The sequence below is a fragment of the Schistocerca nitens genome, chromosome 6 (genome assembly GCF_023898315.1).
Source record: "Schistocerca nitens isolate TAMUIC-IGC-003100 chromosome 6, iqSchNite1.1, whole genome shotgun sequence".
Taxonomy (NCBI): Eukaryota; Metazoa; Arthropoda; class Insecta; order Orthoptera; family Acrididae; genus Schistocerca; species Schistocerca nitens.
The window spans coordinates 658,242,478-658,266,440 of record NC_064619.1 but is presented as its reverse complement, the minus strand read 5'-3'; the positions used below and the strand labels follow the sequence as shown (position 1 = coordinate 658,266,440).

Here is a 23,963-nt window from a genome sequence, read left to right as displayed (position 1 = left end):
TCCTGGGAGTTTGGTGACCAGGAGAGCACAGTAAACTCATCCTGGGGTGTAGGAGGGGGAAAACCGGTCAGAGGAAGGGAAGGAGAGCCCTGAGAAGTAGGGGGGAGGAAGGTGGGGTTACAGTTGGTATGAGGGGTAGGTCAGGATGAAGTTCATCATCTGGTAAGGGTAGATGCTGGAAGTTGCATTGGGAATGGAGGTGGAGAGTGTGGAGATGGAGAGAGGGTGGGACACAACAGTACAGGCGCAGCAATGTGCTGGGGGTGGAGAAGAAGGCAGACACCTAGGTGTAGGGGATATTGAGTTGGTGGACGACATACAGGGAGCAGATATTTTCAAGGAAAAGAAGAAGGTGGGAGAAGAGGATGAGGTCATAGAGGATGCACATGGGGGATGGAAGGCAGATATGGAAGATGAGGTGGAGTGCATGGCGTTCTACGATTTGTAGGGCTTTATAGAATCTGGGAGGGTCATAAATCCAAGTGACGCTGGCATAACAAAGGATGGGGCAGATCAAGGATTTGTAGGTGTGAAGGATGGTGGAAGGATGCAATCCCCATGTCCAGCTGGACAGGAGGTTCAGGAGGAAGAATCTGTTGTAGGCCTTGTGTTGGATCATGAGGAGTCCAGTTGAGGTGGCGGTCAAGGGTGAGACCAAGGTATCTTAGGGAAGGAGTGGGGGAGGATAGGACGACCATAAATTGTTAGATAGGAATCATGGAGATACAAGGAGTGGGTGGTGCGGCCTATGATGATTGCCTGGGTCTTGGAGGGGTTGATACAAAGGAACCACTGGTTGCATCAAGTGGTGAACTGGTCAAGGTGGGTTTGGAGGGTACATTGGGACTGTTGAAGGGTAGGATAAAGGGCCAGGAAGGCGGTGTCATTAGCAAATTGGAGGAGATGAACAGGTGGGGGAGGTGTACAGGAGATAGAGAGGGGAAAGGACGGAGCCTAGGGGCACGCTGGTGGAGGGATAGAGTTGGAATTGTGGATAGTGACATAGGGGGATGACGGGAGAGGAAGGAGGCAACGAATTGGACGAAGTTGATATGGAGAGCATAGATCTGGAGTTTGAAGAGAAGCCTTGGATGCCAGACACGGCCGTAGGCGTTCTGGAGTCCAAAGGAAGAAAAGATAGGGGAGCAAGGGGAGTTAAGATGGAGGGAAAGAAGACTGGTAAGGTTTAGGAGCTGGTCGTCGGCTGAGAAGCCACACTGGATAAGGGGAAGGAGGTGGTGCTGGTTAAGGTGGCGATGATTATGGTGGGAGAGGATGTACTCAAATATCTTACTGAACACGGAGATGAGGCAGATGGGACGATAGGAAGAGGTGTCAGAGGGGGGTTTCTTGGGTTTAGGGAACAGCAGAACATGGGAAGTCTTCCACAGGTCAGGGTAAAAGCCAGCAGAGAGGAGGACGTTGTGCAGGGTAGCAAGGCCAGCTAAGAAGGACGGGGGGGGGGGGGGGGCAGGGAGATCCCCTGAGGTGGCGGTAGGTGACACCATCGTGACCAGGGGCGGTGTTGCGTTTGGAGTGGAGGGCAAGTCTGATGTCGTGTGCGGTGATGGGAGTGTAACTGGAACACAGGTATCAGAGCTTCAAGGGACGGGAGGGAAGAGGGATTAATCAAAATGGGGATCGTCAGGAATGGAGAATACCGGTTTTATGGTGGACACCCTGTATAAACACTTGAATGTCGACCACATTTCTCCCTGAATAGTAAATGTCGACCACATTTCTTCCTGAACATAACGCTGTAGAAAAAAACTTTAATTGCTGCATGATGGAAGAGTGAATAAAACGAGGGGTGTTCAATAAGTAATGCAATACACTTTTTTCTCGGCATATTTCAGTTGAAAAAGTGCGGAATTTGTTGTGCGACAAGGTGGAATACTTCTGCTTCGACCTCAGTTGTTTCGTAAGGTTCCGAGAGGTGGCGGCGCTGTACGTAGCCTTCAAAATAGCGTCTATAACTGAGGTGCGTTCCAAGCAGAAAGCTGTCATTGAGTTTCTTTTGGTGGAAAACCAGAGCATCGCAGATATTCACAGGCGCTTGCAGAATATCTACGGAGACCTGGTAATGAACAAAATCACTAATGAGTCGTTGGGCGATGCGTCTGCCTTAATTGCAACAAGGTGTCCAAACCTGTCAGGTCTCCCCTGTGTCGACCGACCGCGAACACAGCTGTGACTCTTCCAATGTACCGAGTAAGGTGGCGCCATGGTTAGCACACTGGACTCGCATTCTTGAGGACGACGGTTCAAACCCGCATCCGCCCATCCTGATTTAGGTTTTCTGTGATTACCCTAAATCACTACAGACAAACGCCAGGATGATTTCTTCGAAAGGGCACAGCTGACCTTCTTCCCCATCCTTCCATCATCCGAAGAGACTGATGACCTGGCTGGTCGTCACCTCCCCCGAATCAGCCAACCAACTAATCTTGCAATGTTGGAACGTGTGGACACTCTCATTTAGACGATCGCCAGGTCACAATTAAACACCTCGTTGCTCAGCTGGACATCTCTGTTGGTAGTTCCGACAAACTCATCCACCATTTGGGGTAATCAGAGGCGTGTTACTCGCCACCTAACAGAAGGGCAATGAAAGACTATCAGAACGCAACTTCTTGTGCGTTATCAGGCTGATCGTGACAGGCGATGAAAAATGGGTTGATCTCTTTGAACCGGAAATGAAATGGCAAGCCATGTACTGGCATCACGACACCTCTCCTCCGCAGAAAAAGTTCAAAGCCGCACACTCAGCTGGTAAAGTCAAGGTGTCGGTCCTATGAGATTCTGAAGGCCTTATTCTGTTTGGTGTCTTCACTCATGGACCAACGATCGACTCTGAAGTGCTACTTTCAGAAAATTGGAGAAATGATTTCAGCATGTTCGTCACCACAAAAGAGTAAACGTACTTCAGCATGACAACGCAAGACCACAGACAAATCTGCACACTCGATACCTCACTCGACCGTTCTTCCTCATCCAATCTACCGCCCGGATCTCACACTTTCCTTCTTCCGTCTGTCGGCCCAATAAAGGATGCACTTCGTGGGAAGCGGTTCGTGGGTGATGAGCAGGTTATTGACGCACTAGCAGTGACCAGTAGAGTGACACCATGCAAGCCCTCTCAGCAAGCTAGCGTAAAGCAGTCGCATTGAACGAATATTATATTGAAAAATAGTTTTTCAGCCAAAAGTGTGGCGAATAATATGGTATAGTGGAAATCTGAACAAAACCAACCTGCTCTAAAAAAAAAACAATGTGTTGCGTTACTTACTGAACGCCCCTTGTATAGTTAGCTTGTACGATATGGGGATACTAACCGTGAATACAAGCAAGCATGAGGTAAGGAGGAGAACAAGATGTGTAGTGATGTGGCAATTCCCCATTTTGCTCTCTCCCAACTGTGTGTTTCATTGTGGTGGAGGTTATGGCCGAGTAGAAATAGGGCATCATGATATTTAAAAGTGGTTTCCTGAGAATACAGTTCGTACGCATGTACCTGTAACCCACTTAGGTTCCGGAGTGCTCGAGCTGTTCTTGGCTCTACAGTCTGGAACCGCGCGACCGCTACGGCCGCAGGTTCGAATCCTGCCTCAGGCATGGATGTGTTTGATGTCCTTAGGTTAGTTAGGTTTAAGTAGCTCTAAGTTCTAGGGGACTGATGACCTCAGAAGTTAAGTCCCATAGTGCTCGGAGCCATTTGAACCATTTTGAACCCACTTAGGTTTCACTGTTTAACGAGAGCCATTTTACTGGCAAAGCTTTATTTTACCGTTTGCTTTATCTAGAGTGTGAATCGCATCAGACGTAACACCTCTTTTGTTTTTTCAACGGTGGTAAATATAAACTGAAGAGCCAAAGGAGCTAGTACATCTGGCTATTGTCGTGTAGGGCCCCCTGAGCAGAAGTGCCGCAACACGACGTGGCATGGACTCCACTACTGTCTGAAGTTGTGCTGGAGGGAACTGACACCATGAATCCTGCAGGGCTGTCCATAAATCCGTAAGAGTAGGAAGAGGTGGAGATCTCTTCTGAACAGCACATTGCAACGTGTCCCAGATATGCGAAATAACGTTCATGTCTGGGGAGTCTGGTGGCCAGCGGAAGTGTTTAAACTCCGAACAGTGTCCCTGGAACCATTCTGTAGCAATTCTGGACGTGTGGGGCGTCGCATTCTCCTGCTGGAATTGTCTAAGTCCGTCGGAATGCACAATGGACATGAATGGGTGCAGATGATCAGACAGGATGCTTACATACGCGTCGTGTGTCAGAATCGTATCTAGATCACTCCACAAGCCCGAATCCGTTACAGAGCCTCCACCAGCTTGAACAGTCTCCTGCTGACAGGCAGGATCCGTGGAATTCATGGGGCTGTCTCCACAACCGCACACGTCCATCCGCTCGATACAATTTGAAACCACATTCGTCTGACCAGGCAATATGTTTCCACTCATCAACAGTTCAATGTCGGTGTTGACGGGCCCAGGCGAAGCATAAAGCTTTGTGTCGTGCAGTCATCAAGGGTACACGAGTGGTCCTTCGGCTCCGAAAGCCCATGATGATGATGTTTCGTTGAATGGTTCGCACTCTGACACTTGTTGATGCCCCAGCATTGAAATCTGCAGCAATTTGCGGAAGGTTTGAAAGATTCGCTTCAGTCGTCGTTGGTCCCTTTCTTCCCAGGATATTTTTCCGGCCGCAGCGATGTCGGAGATTTGATATTCACGGTACAATCGTGAAATGGTCGTACGGAAAAATTCCCACTTAATCGCTACCTCGAAGATGCTGTGTCCCATCGCTCGTGCGCCGAGTATGACAACACCTTCACACTCATTTAATCTTGATAACTTTCCATTGTAGCAGGCCGGCCGATGTGGCCGAGCGGTTCTAGGCGCTTCAGTCTGGAACCGCGCGACCGCTACGGTCTCAGGTTCGAATCCTGCATTGGACATGGATGTGTGTGATGTCCCTAGGTTAGTTAGGTTTAATTCATTCTAAGTTCTAGGCAACTGATGACCTCAGAAGTTAAGTCGCATAGTGCTCAGAGTCATTTGAACCATTTTTTTTTCTGTGTAAATACAAAGTTTTCGACAAATCGTAGTATGCAGATGGACGCGAGGTACTGTTGCTTGATTCATATTCTTAACTCTCGCATCAGTTGAGATACCGAAGCTGGTAAACATCTCAAACGGAGTGATACACTTATTAACAGCCTCAGAAAGCCTCCGGAAATACGTGTGGAATGATACCACGCTTGTTAGTGATGTTACTTATCGTATCCAAGGAGTGTGCTACATTTGAAGGACAAGACAGCCAAAAATGGCTATGGTGGTTAACAACACGAACTGTTATTCTCCTGCCAGGTTCTTTCGTTGTATGCAGCAAGGATATAGGCCTACGTTAAGATATAACGTATTTCCTCTTGGCTCTAATTAATGTGACGTAGATTCAGAGTGAGCTATGATTCTTCTAAATCGAACTACACTGCCTGAAAAAGAAAAGTGAAGTACAGAGAAGACATTGTCGGCTGGCAGTGTAGCTTCGTAAACAATCACATCATTGGCAGATATGTTAATGATTAGAGTAGCAATTCTCCATGACAAGTAGTACAGTCATGGGAGTGCATTAGTGTTGTTCGTGATTACCGCTTTTTTCCAGGCCTGGTGGGCAAGGGCATGCACAGCATCAGATGTCGAGTGGTCACCGTGAAGGAGGTGGAGATGCCACTTAGTCGTGTGAGTCAGTGTTATCAGTACCTGACGCCGTTTGAAAGGCCCTCACTGTGAGACTCCATTTATCCGGCTGATCGAAACGTACTGTAGCGAGACTGATGAGGCAGTCAGATGTGATAGTGGCCCGACGTTCTGACATCACGGGAACGTGAGGGCAGAAATACCCACTGTCAAGGTTCCTGTCAGCCGCATCTGACCACCACAGTGGAGGTTCGGCATACTGTGCCACTAGCACATCGTAAGGCCTTCACAACTGCACCTGCCACACGTAAACAGGTAATGGGCTCCCTACAACATTCTGCGTGACCCTGCACTACTGGTCGGAGACTAACAGCAGGTAGACTAGTAAATCGCGGTCGCCTGTGTAGGGTTAAGGGTGCAACAAAAAAGACTGCGTTTGGAGTAGGGCCGCGATCTGGAAGCAAGGATTGTTGGTGAATGAAGTTGCGCGGGGTAGCCGCTCGATCTCAGACGCCTTACCACGATTCGCGCGGCTTGTCCCATCGGAGATTCGAGTCCTCCCTCAGGCACGGGTGTGTGTGTTGTTCTTAGCGTTAAATTAGTTTAAGTTAGATTATGTAGTGTGCAAGCCTAGGGACCGATGACCTCAGCAGTTTGCTCCCATAGGAACTTACAACAAATTTCAAAAGACGTCCCATTATGTTCAGCGATGAATCACGGCTCTCTATTACCGCAGACAGCCTGTAGGATATTGATTATTCCTTGCTACTGTAGTGTTATCTTGAAGCTGCGAGAAAGGAGGACAGGCGCTCCAAGGCGCGGAATCCGAGACGATGCTGAGGGCAGACGAAACTAGGAGAGATATTGTTACATGAAGTAAACCGTAAGGGGAGAGCCTTGCGAAAATGCAGACGTCCCCAGACGCGGTCCCAGGGCGCTAGTTATTCTTCAAGGAATTAGCATGTAACTTCATATGTCGTCTAGACGCTGTGGTAGGTTGCCACCGTAGAGCTTTGTAACCAACAGGAACGTATCAGCGTATAAAGCCAGCTTGATACCAGCCCTGAGGACAGCAACGTCAGCAGGCTCACAAGGGTTAGAAAGAGAGCGAAAACGCCAAAAAAACTGTTGACCTAGCAGTCCCGACTCTGGGGAGCCCCAGGGGCGGGGCTAAATGACGTATAACAATAACATTGCAAGCCTTATTTGACGGAGCAGTTACGTTTAGCTTTCAGCTGAACAATGTTGATACCAAATATGGACTTGGTTAGTGCAACTGCATTAACATCCCCGCCTTAGGAGCAGTAGAGGGGACCTAACTAAACCGTGATTGGCAGGCGCCTGCAAGAGACCTGCAGGATTGGATGGGTGGCTTGAAGTGGGAAAAACAGTGCTCCCACGCGACCCAGTCAGACGATCTGGGAGCCGAATCCGCGTCCGTCGACTCCAGCATCGGTCCAGCTCCGCAGTAAGTCTGCTCTCTCACTTGGAGTGCCTCAGTGAACAGAGTCACATTCACTTAGTTTTCTTTTGCAACTAAGTTGTTGCCTTAAGATGCTGCTAATGTTTGCTACTGTGGTTAGCATCCACTCCTGGGACTTCTGCACTGACTTCTGTTTTAACAGTGTTGTTGTTGTGGTCTTCAGTCTAGAGACTGGTTTGATGCAGCTCTCCGTGCTTCTCTATCCTGTGCAAGCTTCATCTCCCAGTACCTACTGCAACCTACATCCTTCTGAATCTGTTTAGTGTACTCATCCCTTGGTCTCCCTCTACGATTTTTACCCTCCACGCTGACCTCCAATAGTAAATTGGTGATCCCTTGATGCCTCAGGACACGTACTACCAACCGATCCCTTCTTCTAGTCAAGTTATGCCACATTTTTCTCTTCTCTCCAATTCTATTCAATACCTCCTCATTAGTTATGTGATATACCCATCTAATCTTCAGCATTCTTCTGTAGCACCACATTTCGAAAGCTTCTATTCTCTTCTTGTCCAAACTATTTATCGTCCACGTTTCACTTCCATACATGGCTACACTACATACAAATACTTTCAGAAACGACTCCCTTACATTTAAATCTAAACTCGATGTTAACAAATTTCTCTTCTTCAGAAACGCTTTCGTTGCCATTGCCAGTCTACATTTTATATCCTATCTACTTCGAACATCATCAGTTATTTTGCTCCCCAAATAACAAAACTCCTTTACTACTTTAAGTGTCTCATTTCCTAATCTAATTCCGGCAGCATCACCCGATTTAATTCGACTACATTCCATTATCCTCGTTTTGCTTTTGTTGATGTTCATCTTATATCTCCTTTCAAGACATTGTCCATTCCGTTCAACTGCTCTTCTAGGCCCTTTGCTGTCTCTGTCAGAATTACAGTGTCATCGGCGCACATCAGAGTTTTTATTTCTTCTCCATGGATTTTAATACCTACTCCGAATTTTTCTTTTGTTTCCTTTACTGCTTGCTCAATATACAGATTGAATAACATCGGGAATAGGCTACACCCCTGTCTCACTTCCTTCCCAACCACTGCCTCCCTTTCGTGCCCCTCGACTCTTATAACTGCCATCTGGTTTCTGTACAAATTGTAAATAGCCTTTCGCTCCCTGTATTTTACCCCTGCCACCTTCAGAATTTGAGAGAGAGTATTCCAGTCAACATTGTCAAAAGCTTTCTCTAAGTCTACAAATGCTAGAAACGTAGGTTTGCCTTTCCTTAACCTATTTTGTAAGATAAGTCGTAGGGTCAGTATTGCCTCACGTGTTCCAACATTTCTGCGGAATCCAAACTGATCTTCCCCGAGGTCGGCTTCTACCAGTTTTTCAATTCGTCTGTAAAGAATTCGCGTTAGTATTTTGCAGCTGTGGCTTATTGAACTGATAGTTCGGTACTTTTCACATCTGTAAACACCTGCTTTCTTTGGGATTGGAATTATTATATTCTTCTTGAAGTCTGAGGGTATTTCGCCTGTCTCATACACCTTGCTGGCTAAATGGTAGAGTTTTATTAGCCCTGGCTCTCCCAAGGCTATCACTAGTTCTAATGGAATGTTGTCTACTCCCGGGGCCTTGTTTCGACTTAGGTCTTTCAGTGCTCTGTCAAACTCTTCACGCAATATTGTATCTCCCATTTCATCTTCATCTACATTTTCTTCCATTTCTATAATATTGTCCTCAAGAACATCGCCCTTGTATAGACCCTCTATATACTCCTTCCACCTTTTTGATTTCCCTTCTTTGCTTAGTACTGGGTTTCCATCTGTGCCCTTGATATTCATGCAAGTGGTCCTCTTTTCTACAAACGTCTCTTTAATTTTCCTGTAGGCAGTATCTATCTTACCCTTAGTGATATGTGCATCTACATCCTTACATTTGTCCTCTAGCCATCCCTGCTTGGCCATTTTGCACTTCCTGTCGATCTTATTTTTGAGACGTTTGTATTCCTTTGTGCCTGCTTCATTTACTGAATTTTTGTATTTTCTTTCATCAATTAAATTCAATACCTCTTCTTTACCCAAGGACTTCTATTAACCGTCGTCTCTTTACCTACTTGATCCTCTGATACCTTCACTATTTCATCTCTCAAAGCTACCCATTCTTCTTCTACTGTATTTCTTTCCCACATTCTTGTCAATCGTTTCCTAATGCTCTCCCTGAAGCTCTCTACAACCTCTGGTTCTTTCAGTTTATCCAGGTCCTATCTCCTCAAATTCCCACCTTTTTGCAATTTCTTCAGTTTTAATCTACAGTTCATAACCAATAGATTGTGGTCAGAGTCCACATCTGCCCCTGGAAATGTCTTACAATTTCAAACTGGGTTCCTAAATCTCTGTCTTACCATTATATAATCTATCTGAAACCTTCTAGTATCTCCAGGTTTCTTCCATGTATACAATCTTCTTTTATGATTCTTGAACCAAGTGTTAGCTATGATTAAGTTATGCTCTGTGCAAAATTCTACCAGGCGGCTTCCTCTTTCATTCCTTACTCCCATTCCATATTCACCTACTACGTTTCCTTCTCTTCCTTTTCCTACTGTCGAGTTCCAGCCACCCATGACTATTAAATTTTCGTCTCCCTTCGCTACCTGAATAATTTCTTTTATCTCATCATACATTTCATCAATCTCTTCGTCATCTGCAGAGCTAGTTGGCATATAAACTTGTACTACTGTGGTAGGTGTGGGCTTCGTATCTATCTTGACCAGAATAATACGTTCACTGTGCTGTTTGTAGTAGCTTACCTGCATTCCTATTTTCCTATTCATTATTAAACCTGCTCCTGCATTACCCCTATTTGATTATTTATGACTCTATTCACCTGACCAGAAGTCTTGTTCCTCCTGCCACCGAACTTCACTAATTCCCACTATATCTAACTTTAACCTATTCATTTCCCTTTTTAAATTTTCTAACCCACCTGCCCGATTAAGGGATCTGACATTCCACGCTCCGATCCGTAGAACGCCAGTTTTCCTTCTCCTGATAACAACGTCCTCCTGAGTAGTCCCCGCCCGGAGATCCGAATGGGAGACTATTTTACCTCCGGAATATTTTACCCAAGAGGACGCCATCATCATTTATCCATACAGTAAAGCTGCACGCCGTAGTTTCCCCTTGCTTTCAGCCGTTCGCAGTACCAGCACAGCAAGGCCGTTTTGGTTAATGTTACAAGGCCAAATCAGTCAATCATCCAGACTGTTGCCCCTGCAACTACTGAAAAGGCGGCTGCCCCTCTTCAGGGACCACACGTTTGTCTGGCCTCTCAACAGATACTCCTCCGTTGTGGTTGCACCTACGGTACGGTTATCTGTATCGCTGAGGCACGCAAGCCTCTCCACCAATGACAAGGTCCATGGTTCATGGGGGGAGGCTAACAGTGTTATTCATGCTTTTTCTAACCCTAGTCTCCAGTGTATTCGTTAGTCCTGTCTGGAATAAACAACTATTTCAAAACACTGTTTTGGACAAACTCCACAACGAGTTTCCTACCCAGTCTCACCACCTCCATTTCTAGCAAATGCCTGTACCAGTGTTGGCTCAGATAGAAGAAAACAATCAAATGCCTTCACTGTGAATTGTCCTTCTGCCTTCTGCTCTGTATCGCTCGGGAGCGCAGACTGACCAGTAACCTCTTTTTTCTCTCTCCCACCTTTCTTTTTGTCAGGACACAAGCCATCGTCAGCGAGCTTGGCGGAGACCTGTGGAGAAGCCCTATTCTTCCTGTGTTTTACAGAGGCGCGGCAGTGTGAGGAGCGCTTGGGAACTGAAAAGCAGCTACAATCGCTTAGTAATGGAGAGGCGTCAGGACCAGGTGAGATACCTATAAGATTCTATAAAGATTTTGCGAAAGAACTTGCTCCCCTTCTAGCGGTAATTTATCGTAGATCGCTTGAACAACGAAGGGAACCTAACGACTGGAAAAAAGCGCAGGTCATTGCCGTTTTTAAGAAAGGTCGTAAGACAGATCAACACAATTATAGACCTACATCATTGACGTCAATCTGTTGTAGGATTACGGAACATGTTTTATGCTCAAGAATTATGACGTTTTTGGAAAATGAACATCTCCTCCATAAAAATCAACATGGATTCCGCAAACAGAGATCCTGCGAAACTCAGCTCGCTCTGTTCCTTCGTGAGATCCACACACAGCGCGATGGACAACGGCGGTCAGATTCCTTGATTTCAGTTAGGCATTTGACACCGTCCCGCACTGCTGTTTAATGACAAAAAAAAAAGTGTGATAAGACCGTTGCTGTTTACAATATATGTAAATGATCTGGTAGAAAGCGTCGGATGTTCTTTAAGGCTATTCGTAGATGATGCAGTTGTCTATACCAAAGTAGCAACGCCAGAAGATAGTAAGAATTTGCAGAACGACTTGCACAGAATTGGTGAATGGTGTAGGCTCTGGCAGTTGACCCTGAACGTAAATAAGTGTAACATATTGCGCATACATAGGAAAAGAAATACATTAATGTACAGCTACACTATTGACGACAAACAACTAGAGACAGCGCCCGCTATAAAATATAAAGCCGTAACTATCCAGAGCGACCATAAGTGGAATGACCATATAAAACAGATAGTGGGAAAAGTAGACACCAGACGAAAGAAGTGGCTTATAAGGTGCTTGTTCGCCCGTTTCTTGAGTATTGTTCATCTGTCTGGGATCCGTATCGGATAGCGTCGTGTTTCGTCACGGGACCGTTTAGCTGGTGATAGAGCGTCACGGAGATGCTAAACAAACTCCACTGGCAGACGTTACAAGAGAGGCGTTGTGCATCACGGAGAAATGTACTATTGAAATTTCGGGACAGCACTTTTCAGAATTAGTCGGGCAACATATTACTTCCTCCTCCCCGCTCCCCCCCTACATCTCGCGTATTGACTACGACGAGAAAATTCGAGAAATTAGAGCCAATACAGAAGCTTACCGACAATCATTCTTCCCACGCACTATTCGCGAGTGGAACAGGGATGGAGGGATCAGATAGTGGTACCGAAAGTACCCTCCGCCATACACCATTAGGTGGCTTGCGGAGTATAATGTAGATGTAGACGTAGATAGGTATAACTTTAAGTCACAGCTGATAGTTACTGATGGATCTCTGACGGCACAAATGTATGTCACGGATATCCAGTGTCGTCTCGTGTGTTACCTCTTATGCAACATTTTTCAACAGGACAATACACTTCCACACACGGCACCTGTCTCTGTGAACTGCCTGCATGATATGGAGTTACAACCATGGCCTCCATCAGATCTAGCCCCGATAGAACACGTGTGAGACCGGCTCGAACGACGACTCCGTCCTAGTGTCAGTATCTAGGATATATACTACTGGCCATTAAAACTGCCGCACCAAGAAGAAATGCAGATGATAAACGGGTCTTCATTGGACAAATACACTCCTGGAAATTGAAATAAGAACACCGTGAATTCATTGTCCCAGGAAGGGGAAACTTTATTGACACATTCCTGGGGTCAGATACATCACATGATCACACTGACAGAACCACAGGCACATAGACACAGGCAACAGAGCATGCACAATGTCGGCACTAGTACAGTGTATATCCACCTTTCGCAGCAATGCAGGCTGCTATTCTCCCATGGAGACGATCGTAGAGATGCTGGATGTAGTCCTGTGGAACGGCTTGCCATGCCATTTCCACCTCACGCCTCAGTTGGACCAGCGTTCGTGCTGGACGTGCAGACCGCGTGAGACGACGCTTCATCCAGTCCCAAACATGCTCAATGGGGGACAGATCCGGAGATCTTGCTGGCCAGGGTAGTTGACTTACACCTTCTAGAGCACGTTGGGTGGCACGGGATACATGCGGACGTGCATTGTCCTGTTGGAACAGCAAGTTCCCTTGCCGGTCTAGGAATGGTAGAACGATGGGTTCGATGACGGTTTGGATGTACCGTGCACTATTCAGTGTCCCCTCGACGATCACCAGTGGTGTACGGCCAGTGTAGGAGATCGCTCCCCACACCATGATGCCGGGTGTTGGCCCTGTGTGCCTCGGTCGTATGCAGTCCTGATTGTGGCGCTCACCTGCACGGCGCCAAACACGCATACGACCATCATTGGCACCAAGGCAGAAGCGACTCTCATCGCTGAAGACGTCCCTCCATTCACGCCTGTCGCGACACCACTGGAGGCGGGCTGCACGATGTTGGGGCGTGAGCGGAAGACGGCCTAACGGTGTGCGGGACCGTAGCCCAGCTTCATGGAGACGGTTGCGAATGGTCCTCGCCGATACCCCAGGAGCAACAGTGTCCCTAATTTGCTGGGAAGTGGCGGTGCGGTCCCCTACGGCACTGCGTAGGATCCTACGGTCTTGGCGTGCATCCGTGCGTCGCTGCGATCCGGTCACAGGTCGACGGGCACGTGCACCTTCCGCCGACCACTGGCGACAACATCGATGTACTGTGGAGACCTCACGCCCCACGTGTTGAGCAATTCGGCGGTACGTCCACCCGGCCACCCGCATGCCCACTATACGCCCTCGCTCAAAGTCCGTCAACTGCACATACGGTTCACGTCCACGCTGTCGCGGCATGCTACCAGTGTTAAAGACTGCGATGGAGCTCCGTATGCCACGGCAAACTGGCTGACACTGACGGCGGCGGTGCACAAATGCTGCGCAGCTAGCGCCATTCGACGGCCAACACCGCGGTTCCTGGTGTGTCCTCTGTGCCGTGCGTGTGATCATTGCTTGTACAGCCCTCTCGCAGTGTCCGGAGCAAGTATGGTGGGTCTGACACACCGGTGTCAATGTGTTCTTTTTTCCATTTCCAGGAGTGTATATTATACTAGAACTGACATGTGATTACATTTTCAAGCAATTTGGGTGCATAGATCCTGAGAAATCAGTACCCAGAACAACCACCTATGGCCGTAATAACGGCCTTGATACGCCTGGGCACTGAGTCAAACAGAGCTTGGATGGCGTGTACAGGTACAGCTGCCCATGCAGCTTCAACACGATACCACAGTTCATCAAGAGTAGTGACTGGCGTATTGTGACGAGCCAGTTGCTCGGCCACCATTGACCAGACGTTTTCAATTGGTGAGAGACCTGGAGAATGTGCTGTATCCAGAAAGGCCTGTACAGGACCTGCAACATGCGGTCGTGCATTATCCTGCTGAAATGTAAGGTTTCGCAGCGATCGAATTAAGGGTAGAGCCACGGTTCGTAACACATCTCAAATCTAACGTCCACTGTTCAAAGTGCCGTCAATGCGAACAAGAGGAGACCGAGACGTGTAACCAATGGCACCCCATACCATCACGCCGGGTGATACGCCAGTACGGCGACGAAGAATACACGCTTCCAATGTGCGTTCACCGCGATGTTGCCAAACACGGATGCGACCATCATGATACTGTAAACAGAACGTGGATTCATCCGAAAAAATGATGTTTTGCCATTCGTGCACCCAGGTTCGCCGTTGAGTACACCATCGCAGGCGCTCCTGTCTGTGGTGCAGGGTCAAGGGTAACCGCAACCATGGTCTCCCAGCTGATAGTCCATGCTGTTGCAAACGCCGTCGAACTCTCCGTGCAGATGGTTGTTGTCTTGCAAACGACCCTATCTGTTGACTCAGGGATCGAGACGTGGCCGCACGATCCGTTACAGCGATGCGGATAAGCTGCCTGTCATCTCGACTGCTAGTGATATGAGGCCGTTGGGATCCAGCACGGCGTTCCGTATTTCCCTCCTGAACCCACCGATTTTATATTCTGCTAACAGTAATTGGATCTCGACCAACGCGGGCAGCAATGTCGCAATACGATAAGCCGCAATCGTGGTAGGCTACAATCCGACCTTTATCAAAGTCGGAAACGTGATGGTACGCATTTCTCCTCCTTACACGAGGCATCACAACAACGTTTCACCAGGCATCGCCGGTCAATTGACGTTTGTGTATGAGGAACCGGTTGGAAACTTTCCTCATGTCAGGACGTTGTAGGTGTCGCCACCGACGCCAACCTTGTGTGAATGCCCTGAAAAGCTAACCATTTGCATATCACAGCATCTTCTTCCTGTCGGTTAAATTTCGCGTCTGTAGCAGGTCATCTTCGTGATGTAGCAATTTTAACGGCCAGTAGTGCACTTGCACGGGACCAGGTACAACATTTGTGGGCCGCTTTGCCTCAGGAGAGGATGCAATGGCTTTATTACATCCTTCCCAGTAGAATCATTGCATATATCTAGGACAGAGAGGTGCAGCGTCATACTGACAAGTGGGTTCATAGTACCAAGTTCTTCGTAAATTGGACGCGATATCGTAATCAATGAAATAACATCATATACCCTCTCAACCAGTTTAGTTTCATTTCGTTTCTTCCTCCCCGTCCGCGTATTTCCTTTTTTTTTTCAGTCAGTGCGTGTGCCGACTTCTTGTAGATCACAAGAGGCTTTTAAAAATATTTCAAGTGTGTTTACATATTCATGTTTAAGTGGGTAGCTCTTATTGAAAGAAGTAAACAGGCAAAAGGCTTGAAGCAATGGAGCGTGGCATGAGGACACCAATTGATAGTGTTGACAGTGCAAGAATCGATTCCAGGCATTCAATTTTAGCTCGTTTGTCGGATAATATTGCGAATAGTCTTTAAGTTGCCATAGTTAAGTTTTATATCACAGTACTCGCCGTAGTCGGCTTTTGAAGAGATGTCGAGTGCTGTTAAAAAGTATATTTCTGCACTTCAAGAACTATATTTGCTTCAGTATTTTAGTTGATACAAGAATCAAAACGGTTAAACATGCAATAAAATTGCGGAGCCTTCTACTTACTATTATTTGACGGAAACCTTGTTGTGATATCAAGAACTGTTCGAGGAGTAAAACGGGTGCTACTTCTCACGAGACGCACCTTGTATACGTCGCAATGAGAAGTGTTATTATGGAAGCAAGATTATTCTAATGTCCTGTTGGCTCCCTCTAGAAGACTTGAATGTCTTTGTCGTCAGGACTGAGCGACTGCTGCATTGTGAGCGTGATCCCACAGCGGTGCATTCCCAGTACATGACGACTCAAAGTTTGCAGGTTTCCACGCTATTGCTAAACATCAAAGACTTCTGCAATCTGTGTATCACTGAAGTAAAATGTTCTAAAATTTCCAGCGGCGCCCAAGTGGCTAAAATGCCACAAGCTTTCGACCAACTGCTCTTTGTCCTTTATCAAGTGAAGTGTCATTCCACTTGTAACAGCCACTGAGTGCCTGGTCTAAAGCTCGCAGTATTTTAACAGCTTGAGGTGTCTAGAAGCCCGAGAACATTTAATACAATCTTACTGCCGCAGTATTGCTTTGTATATACATCAGTTCGTCAACATTACTCATATTTTCACACTAATTTCACCCTTTTTTTTAACAGACGCAATATTGGTGCAATAATAAAAAGATTTTAGCAGAAATCCCAAATTGTACTCACCTCCTGCCCAATCCATCTTCATTGATTGTGATGGAGATTCGCTGGGTGTTGTTTCTTCCAGGGTCCACGGCTGCCGTTGCACAGAAGCAGCCATCGCGCTTTGCAGCAGCACCACGCAAACAGCCTGTAGAATGAGGAACATAAAAATCCAGGCTGATATTCTAAACAGAGTCGTTCACTTAAACATCACGTGTGACTGGGTGTGTTCAGTATGTTTTCTTCGAAACTTTCCCAGTACACACCAGAACAACTGCAGTCATTGTAGGCAAGACCGATCTCACAAAATGTTGTTTTTTAGAAAATGAGAGAAAGATTCTTTCATACTTTAAGTTTGACCTCCAAAAGAAACACGTCTTGCCTAGTAACCGCTAAATCATCTTCATTCACAATTACATTTCACCTACAAACTTGCACCGGACTGAGTTCAGAATGAACTGAGAAATTTTCTAATTAAAAAAAAAAAAAAAAAAACACTGTGCAAGAAGGAAATTCGTTGTATCATAGTATTAGCCGTTTTCCTTCGTATAGTAAGTACTCACACAGATGCTAAACAGGCTAGCTGGGTCGTTATACGAATGTAGACGAAGAATTGATGAAAGATTTGTTAAATTTTTGCAGCAGCCTTCCTTCGAAAATAATTTACATAAAGATGTATTTAGCAAAAATGTGCCGTTCGTTAATTCCCTGTATTTAAATTGCTGTTAATATTACATTTATTACATTAATGTCAGTAAACTGGAACTACTACACTGAGTCTACAGATTAAAAAAAATATTCATTGCTATCAGTATTTAGTCAACAAAACTGAAACTTCAACTTGTATCGCCGTACTAACAATACTAACAAAAGTTTTATTCACCAGAGCTACCAACAGGGGGTCTTGCTGGCATAGTTTTTCTCAGTTGTTGCTATCACTATCACCCACAGAGTAGCAGTACGTGTAGACTCAGTGCAGCGTACCGTGCATGTGGCAACTTCGAACCGAAATAGTCTCGTGACGCTGAGGTGACACATTTGTTTACATTTTGAGTTAAGACATAAACGTTAATATTCCACGTACTTACTCAGTTTTAACATATTTGTTTTTTTTTTTTTTTTTTTTTTTTTTTTTTTTTTTTTTTTTTTTGCAACTGAAGCAATGCATCCCACAGATGCAAATCGAAATTCATTAAACGAAGAAAAGTTACTTCTCATCAGTAGCCACCACTAAGGTGTATTTATAGTAATAATACTGATAAAAAGAGCTAAACTTATCCTCTGCTCAAAACGCAACACGCCCCCTAGTTACGACTGTGTCACCTAGCGCCACCTCAGAGAATGTCCCTTCTCCTTACTGACTGTCCTTGCCGATTTATACACCATCATCCTCTCCACCGGCTTCTACCCCGACCTGTTGAAGACTTCCCGCGTCCTCTTATTCCTGAAACCCAACAAATCCCTTCCGTTGCCTCACCTCCGTCTTCAGAAAGGTCTTCATCCTCTCCCGTCGTATCCATCGCCACCTGAATCAACACCACCTCCTCCCCCTTACCCAGTGTGGCTTCCAGCCCTCCTTCTCCGTCAAAGACCACGTTCTCTCCCTCCAACGTAACTCCCGTCGCTCCGCCATTTCTTTCCCTCGACCTCCAAAATGGTTACGACCGCGTATGGCATCCTGGTCTCCTCTTTAAACTCCGAACCTACGCCCTGCCTATCAAATTTGTCCATCTAGTCGCCTCCTTCCTCCCACACCATGCTTCCTATGTCACCCTCCACACACTCCTATATCTTTTATCCCGCCGCTGGCGTCCTCCAAGGCTCCGTCCTCTCCCCTCTCCTCTATCTCCTGTCCACCGCCGATATGCCCAAACCACCCCCACCTGTGCACCTCCTCCAATATGTTGATGACACCGCCGTCCTAGCTCTCTCTCCTACCCTTCAACGGTACCAATGCACCCTCCAAACCCACTTTGAGCAGTTCACCCAGGCAATCATCATTGGCCGCACCACACACTCCTTCCGTCTCCATGATTTCTGCCTAACCATTTATGGTGGTCTCATGAAGCTCACCCTAACCCTGAGATACCTTGGCTCACCCTTGACTGTCATATCACCTGGACCCCTCATCTCCTCACCATCCAGCAGAAAGCCCATTCCCATCTCTGCCTCCTGAAACCTTTTGTCTGGTCAGACATGGGGATTGCATACTTCCACCATCCTCCACACCTACAAATCTCTCATCTGTCCTATCCTCTGTTATGCCAGCATTGCCTGGATCTCTGCCCCCCCCCCCTCACTTTTGTAAGCCCTGCAAATCCTAGAACACCACACACTCCATCTTGCCTTCCGTATCCACCTTCCGTCCCCCACTTGACTCCTGTATGACCTCATACCCTTCCCCCACCTCCTCCTTTTCCTCCAACATGTCCACATCCTTTACATTGTCCACAGGCTTGATCCCCCCACCCCCTGGTGTCCTCCTTCCTCTCCACCCCCGCCTATTGCCACACCTCTATTGCTGTATCCCTCCCTCTCCACAATCTCCATCTCCTTCATCAGGTCAAATTTGAGCACCTCCCCCTCCCAGATGATGACCATCACAGTGACATCTACCCTTCCTACCAACTGTAGCCTGGCCTTGTTCCCCTCCTCTCCCCAGGGCCCCCCTTTTCTTCCCCCAGAGCGGTTTTTTCTCCTTCCCCCCCACTCCCATAGGCTCTTCCCTCCCTGGCCCCCATCAGCGCTCCCTGCCACCTTTTCTCCCCTCTCCCCTCTAGCACCACCTGTCCCCCCTTTCTTCCCTTCTCCCTCATATCCGTACCACTGGCAGATCCTCTCAGTTTGTTCCTCATTGTCAGTGTGCTTCGACAATGTTGTGTTCGGTGCTGTTTTACAGTGACGTCAAGTGCTGTGGTTTTAATTGTGTGCTGGACTTGTACATAGTGTTGCTGTACATGATTGTTCTGTGCTACGCTGCCCATTACACCTTTTATGCTCTGTCCGTACTTTGCCTTGTGTTCTTTTAATCGTCACAGTGTGTGTGTGTTTTTTTTAATTAGATTTTTATCTCCATTTTTACTGTTACACTCTTTTGCTTGCTATCTTCCATTACGTTTCCACCTTTTTGATATCTGTTTCTCAATATTTACTCCTTTATGCTGTTTTAAATGTCTCGCCGTTATGTACTGTCTCTCGGCTGAAGAGCGGCGCCTATGCTGCTGCCAGCCCTCCCCAGATGGGGAATTGAAATTCAATAAAGAAGAAAAAAAGAAAAGAAAAGCGTTTTGTGTCTTGATTAATACCAAGACATAGCTTTATAAAGGCATAAAATGGTAAGAATAATTTATGTGACTGCGTATGTGAGAGCGTGTTAAAATGTAATTCCTCCTAATGTTTTTATTCTGTTTCCAATATCGGATGAGGTATTACATGTTATACATATTACTTGGTAGATCCTTCCGCTTCGATGACGCAAGCCACAACCCTCTGCCGCTAGATGGCTCCAAATTTTAGCGTGTAGCATGGCGGTGTGTAACCTATGTCGGTGCTTGAGAAACAGCGTGCTGTAATCGAATTTTTGTAACTGCAAAAAAACTTCTCCAATTGGAGTTCATAGAAGAATGAAAGATGTGTGCGGTGATGACTGTATCGACATCAGTAATTCGCGACGTCGGGTCTTTCGTCCTCTTAGTGAAGGGAACGATGATGCTAATCTCAACGTGTGTGACAGGGCTCAGCGTGGACGATCGTATACGGCACCCGACGAGACTCATTGGACTGAGGTTGATCAACTCATCAGAGAAAATCGACGAATAACACAGATATAGCTCTCGGGCAAGTGTGGCATATCACGAGAGCGTGCACAGACCATAAACGCTGAACTGCATTACAGAAACCTGTGTGCACGATTGGAACCTCGAATGCTCATTCTTAACACCAGTCAGAGGAGGTTGGACATCAGCCAACAATTTGTTTTGGGTTTTGAACGTGAGGGTGATGGGTTCCTTAACAACCATGTGACAGGTGATAAAAGCTGGATTAACCGTTTTGACCCCGAAAAAAGAAAGCATCAATGTAGTTTGGCCACAGAGGATCATCGACGCCAAAAATGTCCAAGACAAGCTATCGGCAGGAAAAGTCATGCTCCAAGTGTTCTGGGATGTTCAAGGCGTGGTGCGTTTGGGATTCGTGCCTAAGGGCACCACCATATACTGTGCAAGGTACTGCGAGACACTCAGAAAACTGAAAGCCCGAATTCGAAGAGCTCGACAGCATGCCAGTGCCAGACTACGCACATGCGCTGCGACGTTGGCAACAATCCGACGCCTTGGGTTCACCGTCATCGACCATCCCGACTTGGCCCCATCCGATTTTCGTCTGTTTCCAAAACTGTAAGACCTTCGAGGATTTGACTTTGATAGTGACGAAACGGTGCTAACAGAGGTGAGATTGTGGCTCCGTCAAGAATGTCAAACATTGCACACTGACGGTATCAACTAATTGATCTCTCTTTGGGAGAAATGTATTCATCGCCAGGGTTGACTATGTTGAGAAATAAATAGGTAGACATAAAGAATAAAGATGTAGACTGTTGATAAAGTTTGTTTGATTTAACAGGCTTTAAGAGTTTTCACGTAAAAAATTCTGAAAACATTACTTTTCAGCACGCCCTCGTATTTACGAGACAAGTGCTAGGTAAATTCGTTAGCATGAGAGTATATTGCCGGTCAACGTATACACATTTATGGCCACGTATGCAGATAAAATTTGCTATATGAAAGTCTGAATCATTTCGTTCCTATAATTCAGTTTTTGATACTATTTTGCTTATTTTACATTAGCCATTAAGTTCCCACCAATTGGTGAATGACCAAGTGTGGTTATTATAAACGAAAGTCTTTCATTTCTGAAAATATTTCAGAGAATGATAAATCGCTAATTTTCTGTATTTCACAGCTGGAATCGAAGTTTTTCGGGACACTTTCAAACTGGCGCACAAAAAGCCATTTGATTATGCCAAAGCATCGTAATTGATTAAAACAGAGATTCAGCAACACGATACAGTTCAGTACAAACAGATAAAACAGTGATGGCAGTCCGTTCTTTTTTTACAACAAAAAGAAACAGAAAAATGCCAAGACCTGAGATGTGACACTTGTCGCAAAGCAGCGAAATGCCCTTGCGCCTGTCTCTTCAAAGGTCTGAGGCAAGTTCATTTCAGGTATCGAAATCAAACTGTTAAGACAGCTACGAGGCGTACAAAATCCACGGTACTTTCAAAAGCAATATGTTTTTTAGTGGGTGATTCAGAAAAAGGGGAAATTTTGATATTAGTGGAAGCAGTCCTGGGCGATTGTTAACGACGAGAAACTTATAGAAACTAGTTCACGCCACGTTGCCATTTAGTTAACAGGGTACTTGGGGTGCTCTGGAACATGCTTTTGCCATCAAAGCTTCTTACAAAAACAATGATAGTGCGGAGGCTGCACGTAGGGAATTTAGCCATCACTTCAATGTAAGACCTCACGATTACGCTCCATAAGCACATGGAATCTACATGTGGGTACATAATTTTGAGGGAACTGGTTAACAAGTAAAAAAAAGAAACCTCCAAGCCTTACAGCAGACAATATCGAAGCTGCTCGAGCTGCTGCCATGAGAAGCCCACACTGTTCAATCCGTCGTCATGTATCGCCTTCAGAGCTGCTAATTCAAGTGTTCGGAGGATGTTGATACCGGACTGACATCAATCATACAAGCTGCAGATCGCGCAGGAACGGAAGCCTAACGATCACCTACTGCGACGACAATTCTGTGAACGAATGCTTGGAAGGCAAACGCCGACAATGAGTTTGTTAACAACTAGTGGATGTCAGACGAAGCTCATTTCCATCTTAACGGTTTCTTTAATAAAGAAAATTTTCGTTATTATGCGCTATAAAATCACACTCATCTCTACCAACATCCACTGCACAGCAACAAAGTTACCATGGTGTGGTATCCTGTTTCATCATATGCCATAATAGGCCTTCCTTTTTCTGAGAACGAAAATGGTCTTGTGACTACAGTAAAATCACCGTGCTCGCAACAATTGTTGTTGAAAACAGCGGACCTTGCCACAATTTACTGACAACGCTTGGTTTCATCAAGCGGGATCAACGTCACACACGGCACGAATATCGGTGGCTACTTTACTCCAGTTGTTTTGGCAACCGTATCAGTTTCGAGAAACGGTGGTATTCCATTGCCTTGTCTGATTTCCTAATCTGTCAGCGTGTGATTGCGTCTCGTGAATTTGTTAAGTATATCGTAGTCGACCTACTACAACAGAAGAACTGAAAACTAAGATCGGAGAAGCAACAGCCAAAATTACTTCTGAAATGTTAGAATCATTTACAGTTTATCTAAGAGACTGGAGGGATGTCTGCACAAAAATGGAACTGATCTGCAGTACGTCACGTTCATTATCATATTAACAACAACAAAAAACGCAAAGATTGAGTGCAGCACATGAGCACATAAAGCGAAAGATTGAGTGAGAGGTGGTGACTCAGCAGATAGTGTGTTAACTCACCGCTGCTGCTAGCTGGTAGGTCATGCCGCTTCCCCAGGCCATGTCTTGGCGATTCTTCATCGGCGGCTCCTACTGGCACACTATGGACAACGAGGCGCTCCTCTGAATTAAGTATTCTTCTGCCAATCGCATTAGGCACAGATTATCTGGCGAGGCGCCCTCGCAGGGTCACGTTATCTGGCCGCTAACCCTGAACAGCCGACGCACAGTACTTCCTCGTAGGTCCACGGCAATCATGCGCCATCTTCTGTACAGAGCAGAGACGCAGAATTAACAGCTCACTCAACATTCCAAAATATACGAGGAGGAGAAAGTAAGCTGCACATTATTATGTCATGCCAAGTACCTTTTATTCAGCACTTCATTACTCTTCAAGACGACAGAGGTATATGACACTACACAGGGGTCCAGAAAAATGTAAACACTCTTTGACAGTTAATATCTTTGGAACAAAATCACATACCGTCGCATTTTTGCGCAGTAGTGTAGTCTATTGTTTTCTCAACAGATCTTGGCGCTCATTTTCTAGCAGATAACAGTGCCGCAATGAATGAAGTTAAGATTGTCGTTTGAGCAATGCAAGGCCGTATTGAAGTGGTACTGGAAGCTCGAAAACATGATGGTGGTACAATGGTAATGACATAATGTGTACAGAACTCAGTCACCAACATGTGCAATAATTTAACATATTCGGAATAAATTTGGGCCGACGGTAATGTTCAGGATGTGCATAAGGAA

General features: G+C 46.1%; 1 protein-coding gene across 4 annotated transcripts in view; it reads right to left on the bottom strand.

Moving 5' to 3' along the window:
• Positions 1 to 23,353, bottom strand: part of LOC126263720 (venom dipeptidyl peptidase 4-like) — a 358,865-nt gene extending 335,512 nt beyond the window's left edge. For all 4 annotated transcript variants that reach the window (XM_049960872.1, XM_049960874.1, XM_049960871.1 and 1 more), the window contains exons 1-2: positions 23,226 to 23,353; positions 16,673 to 16,796 (exon numbers count right to left, since the gene is read on the bottom strand). In XM_049960872.1, the coding sequence (XP_049816829.1) occupies positions 16,673 to 16,796; positions 23,226 to 23,285 (184 nt within the window). In that variant the 5' untranslated portion in view covers positions 23,286 to 23,353. The remainder of the gene's footprint in view (positions 1 to 16,672; positions 16,797 to 23,225) is intronic.
• Between the last annotated feature and the right edge of the window lie 610 nt (positions 23,354 to 23,963).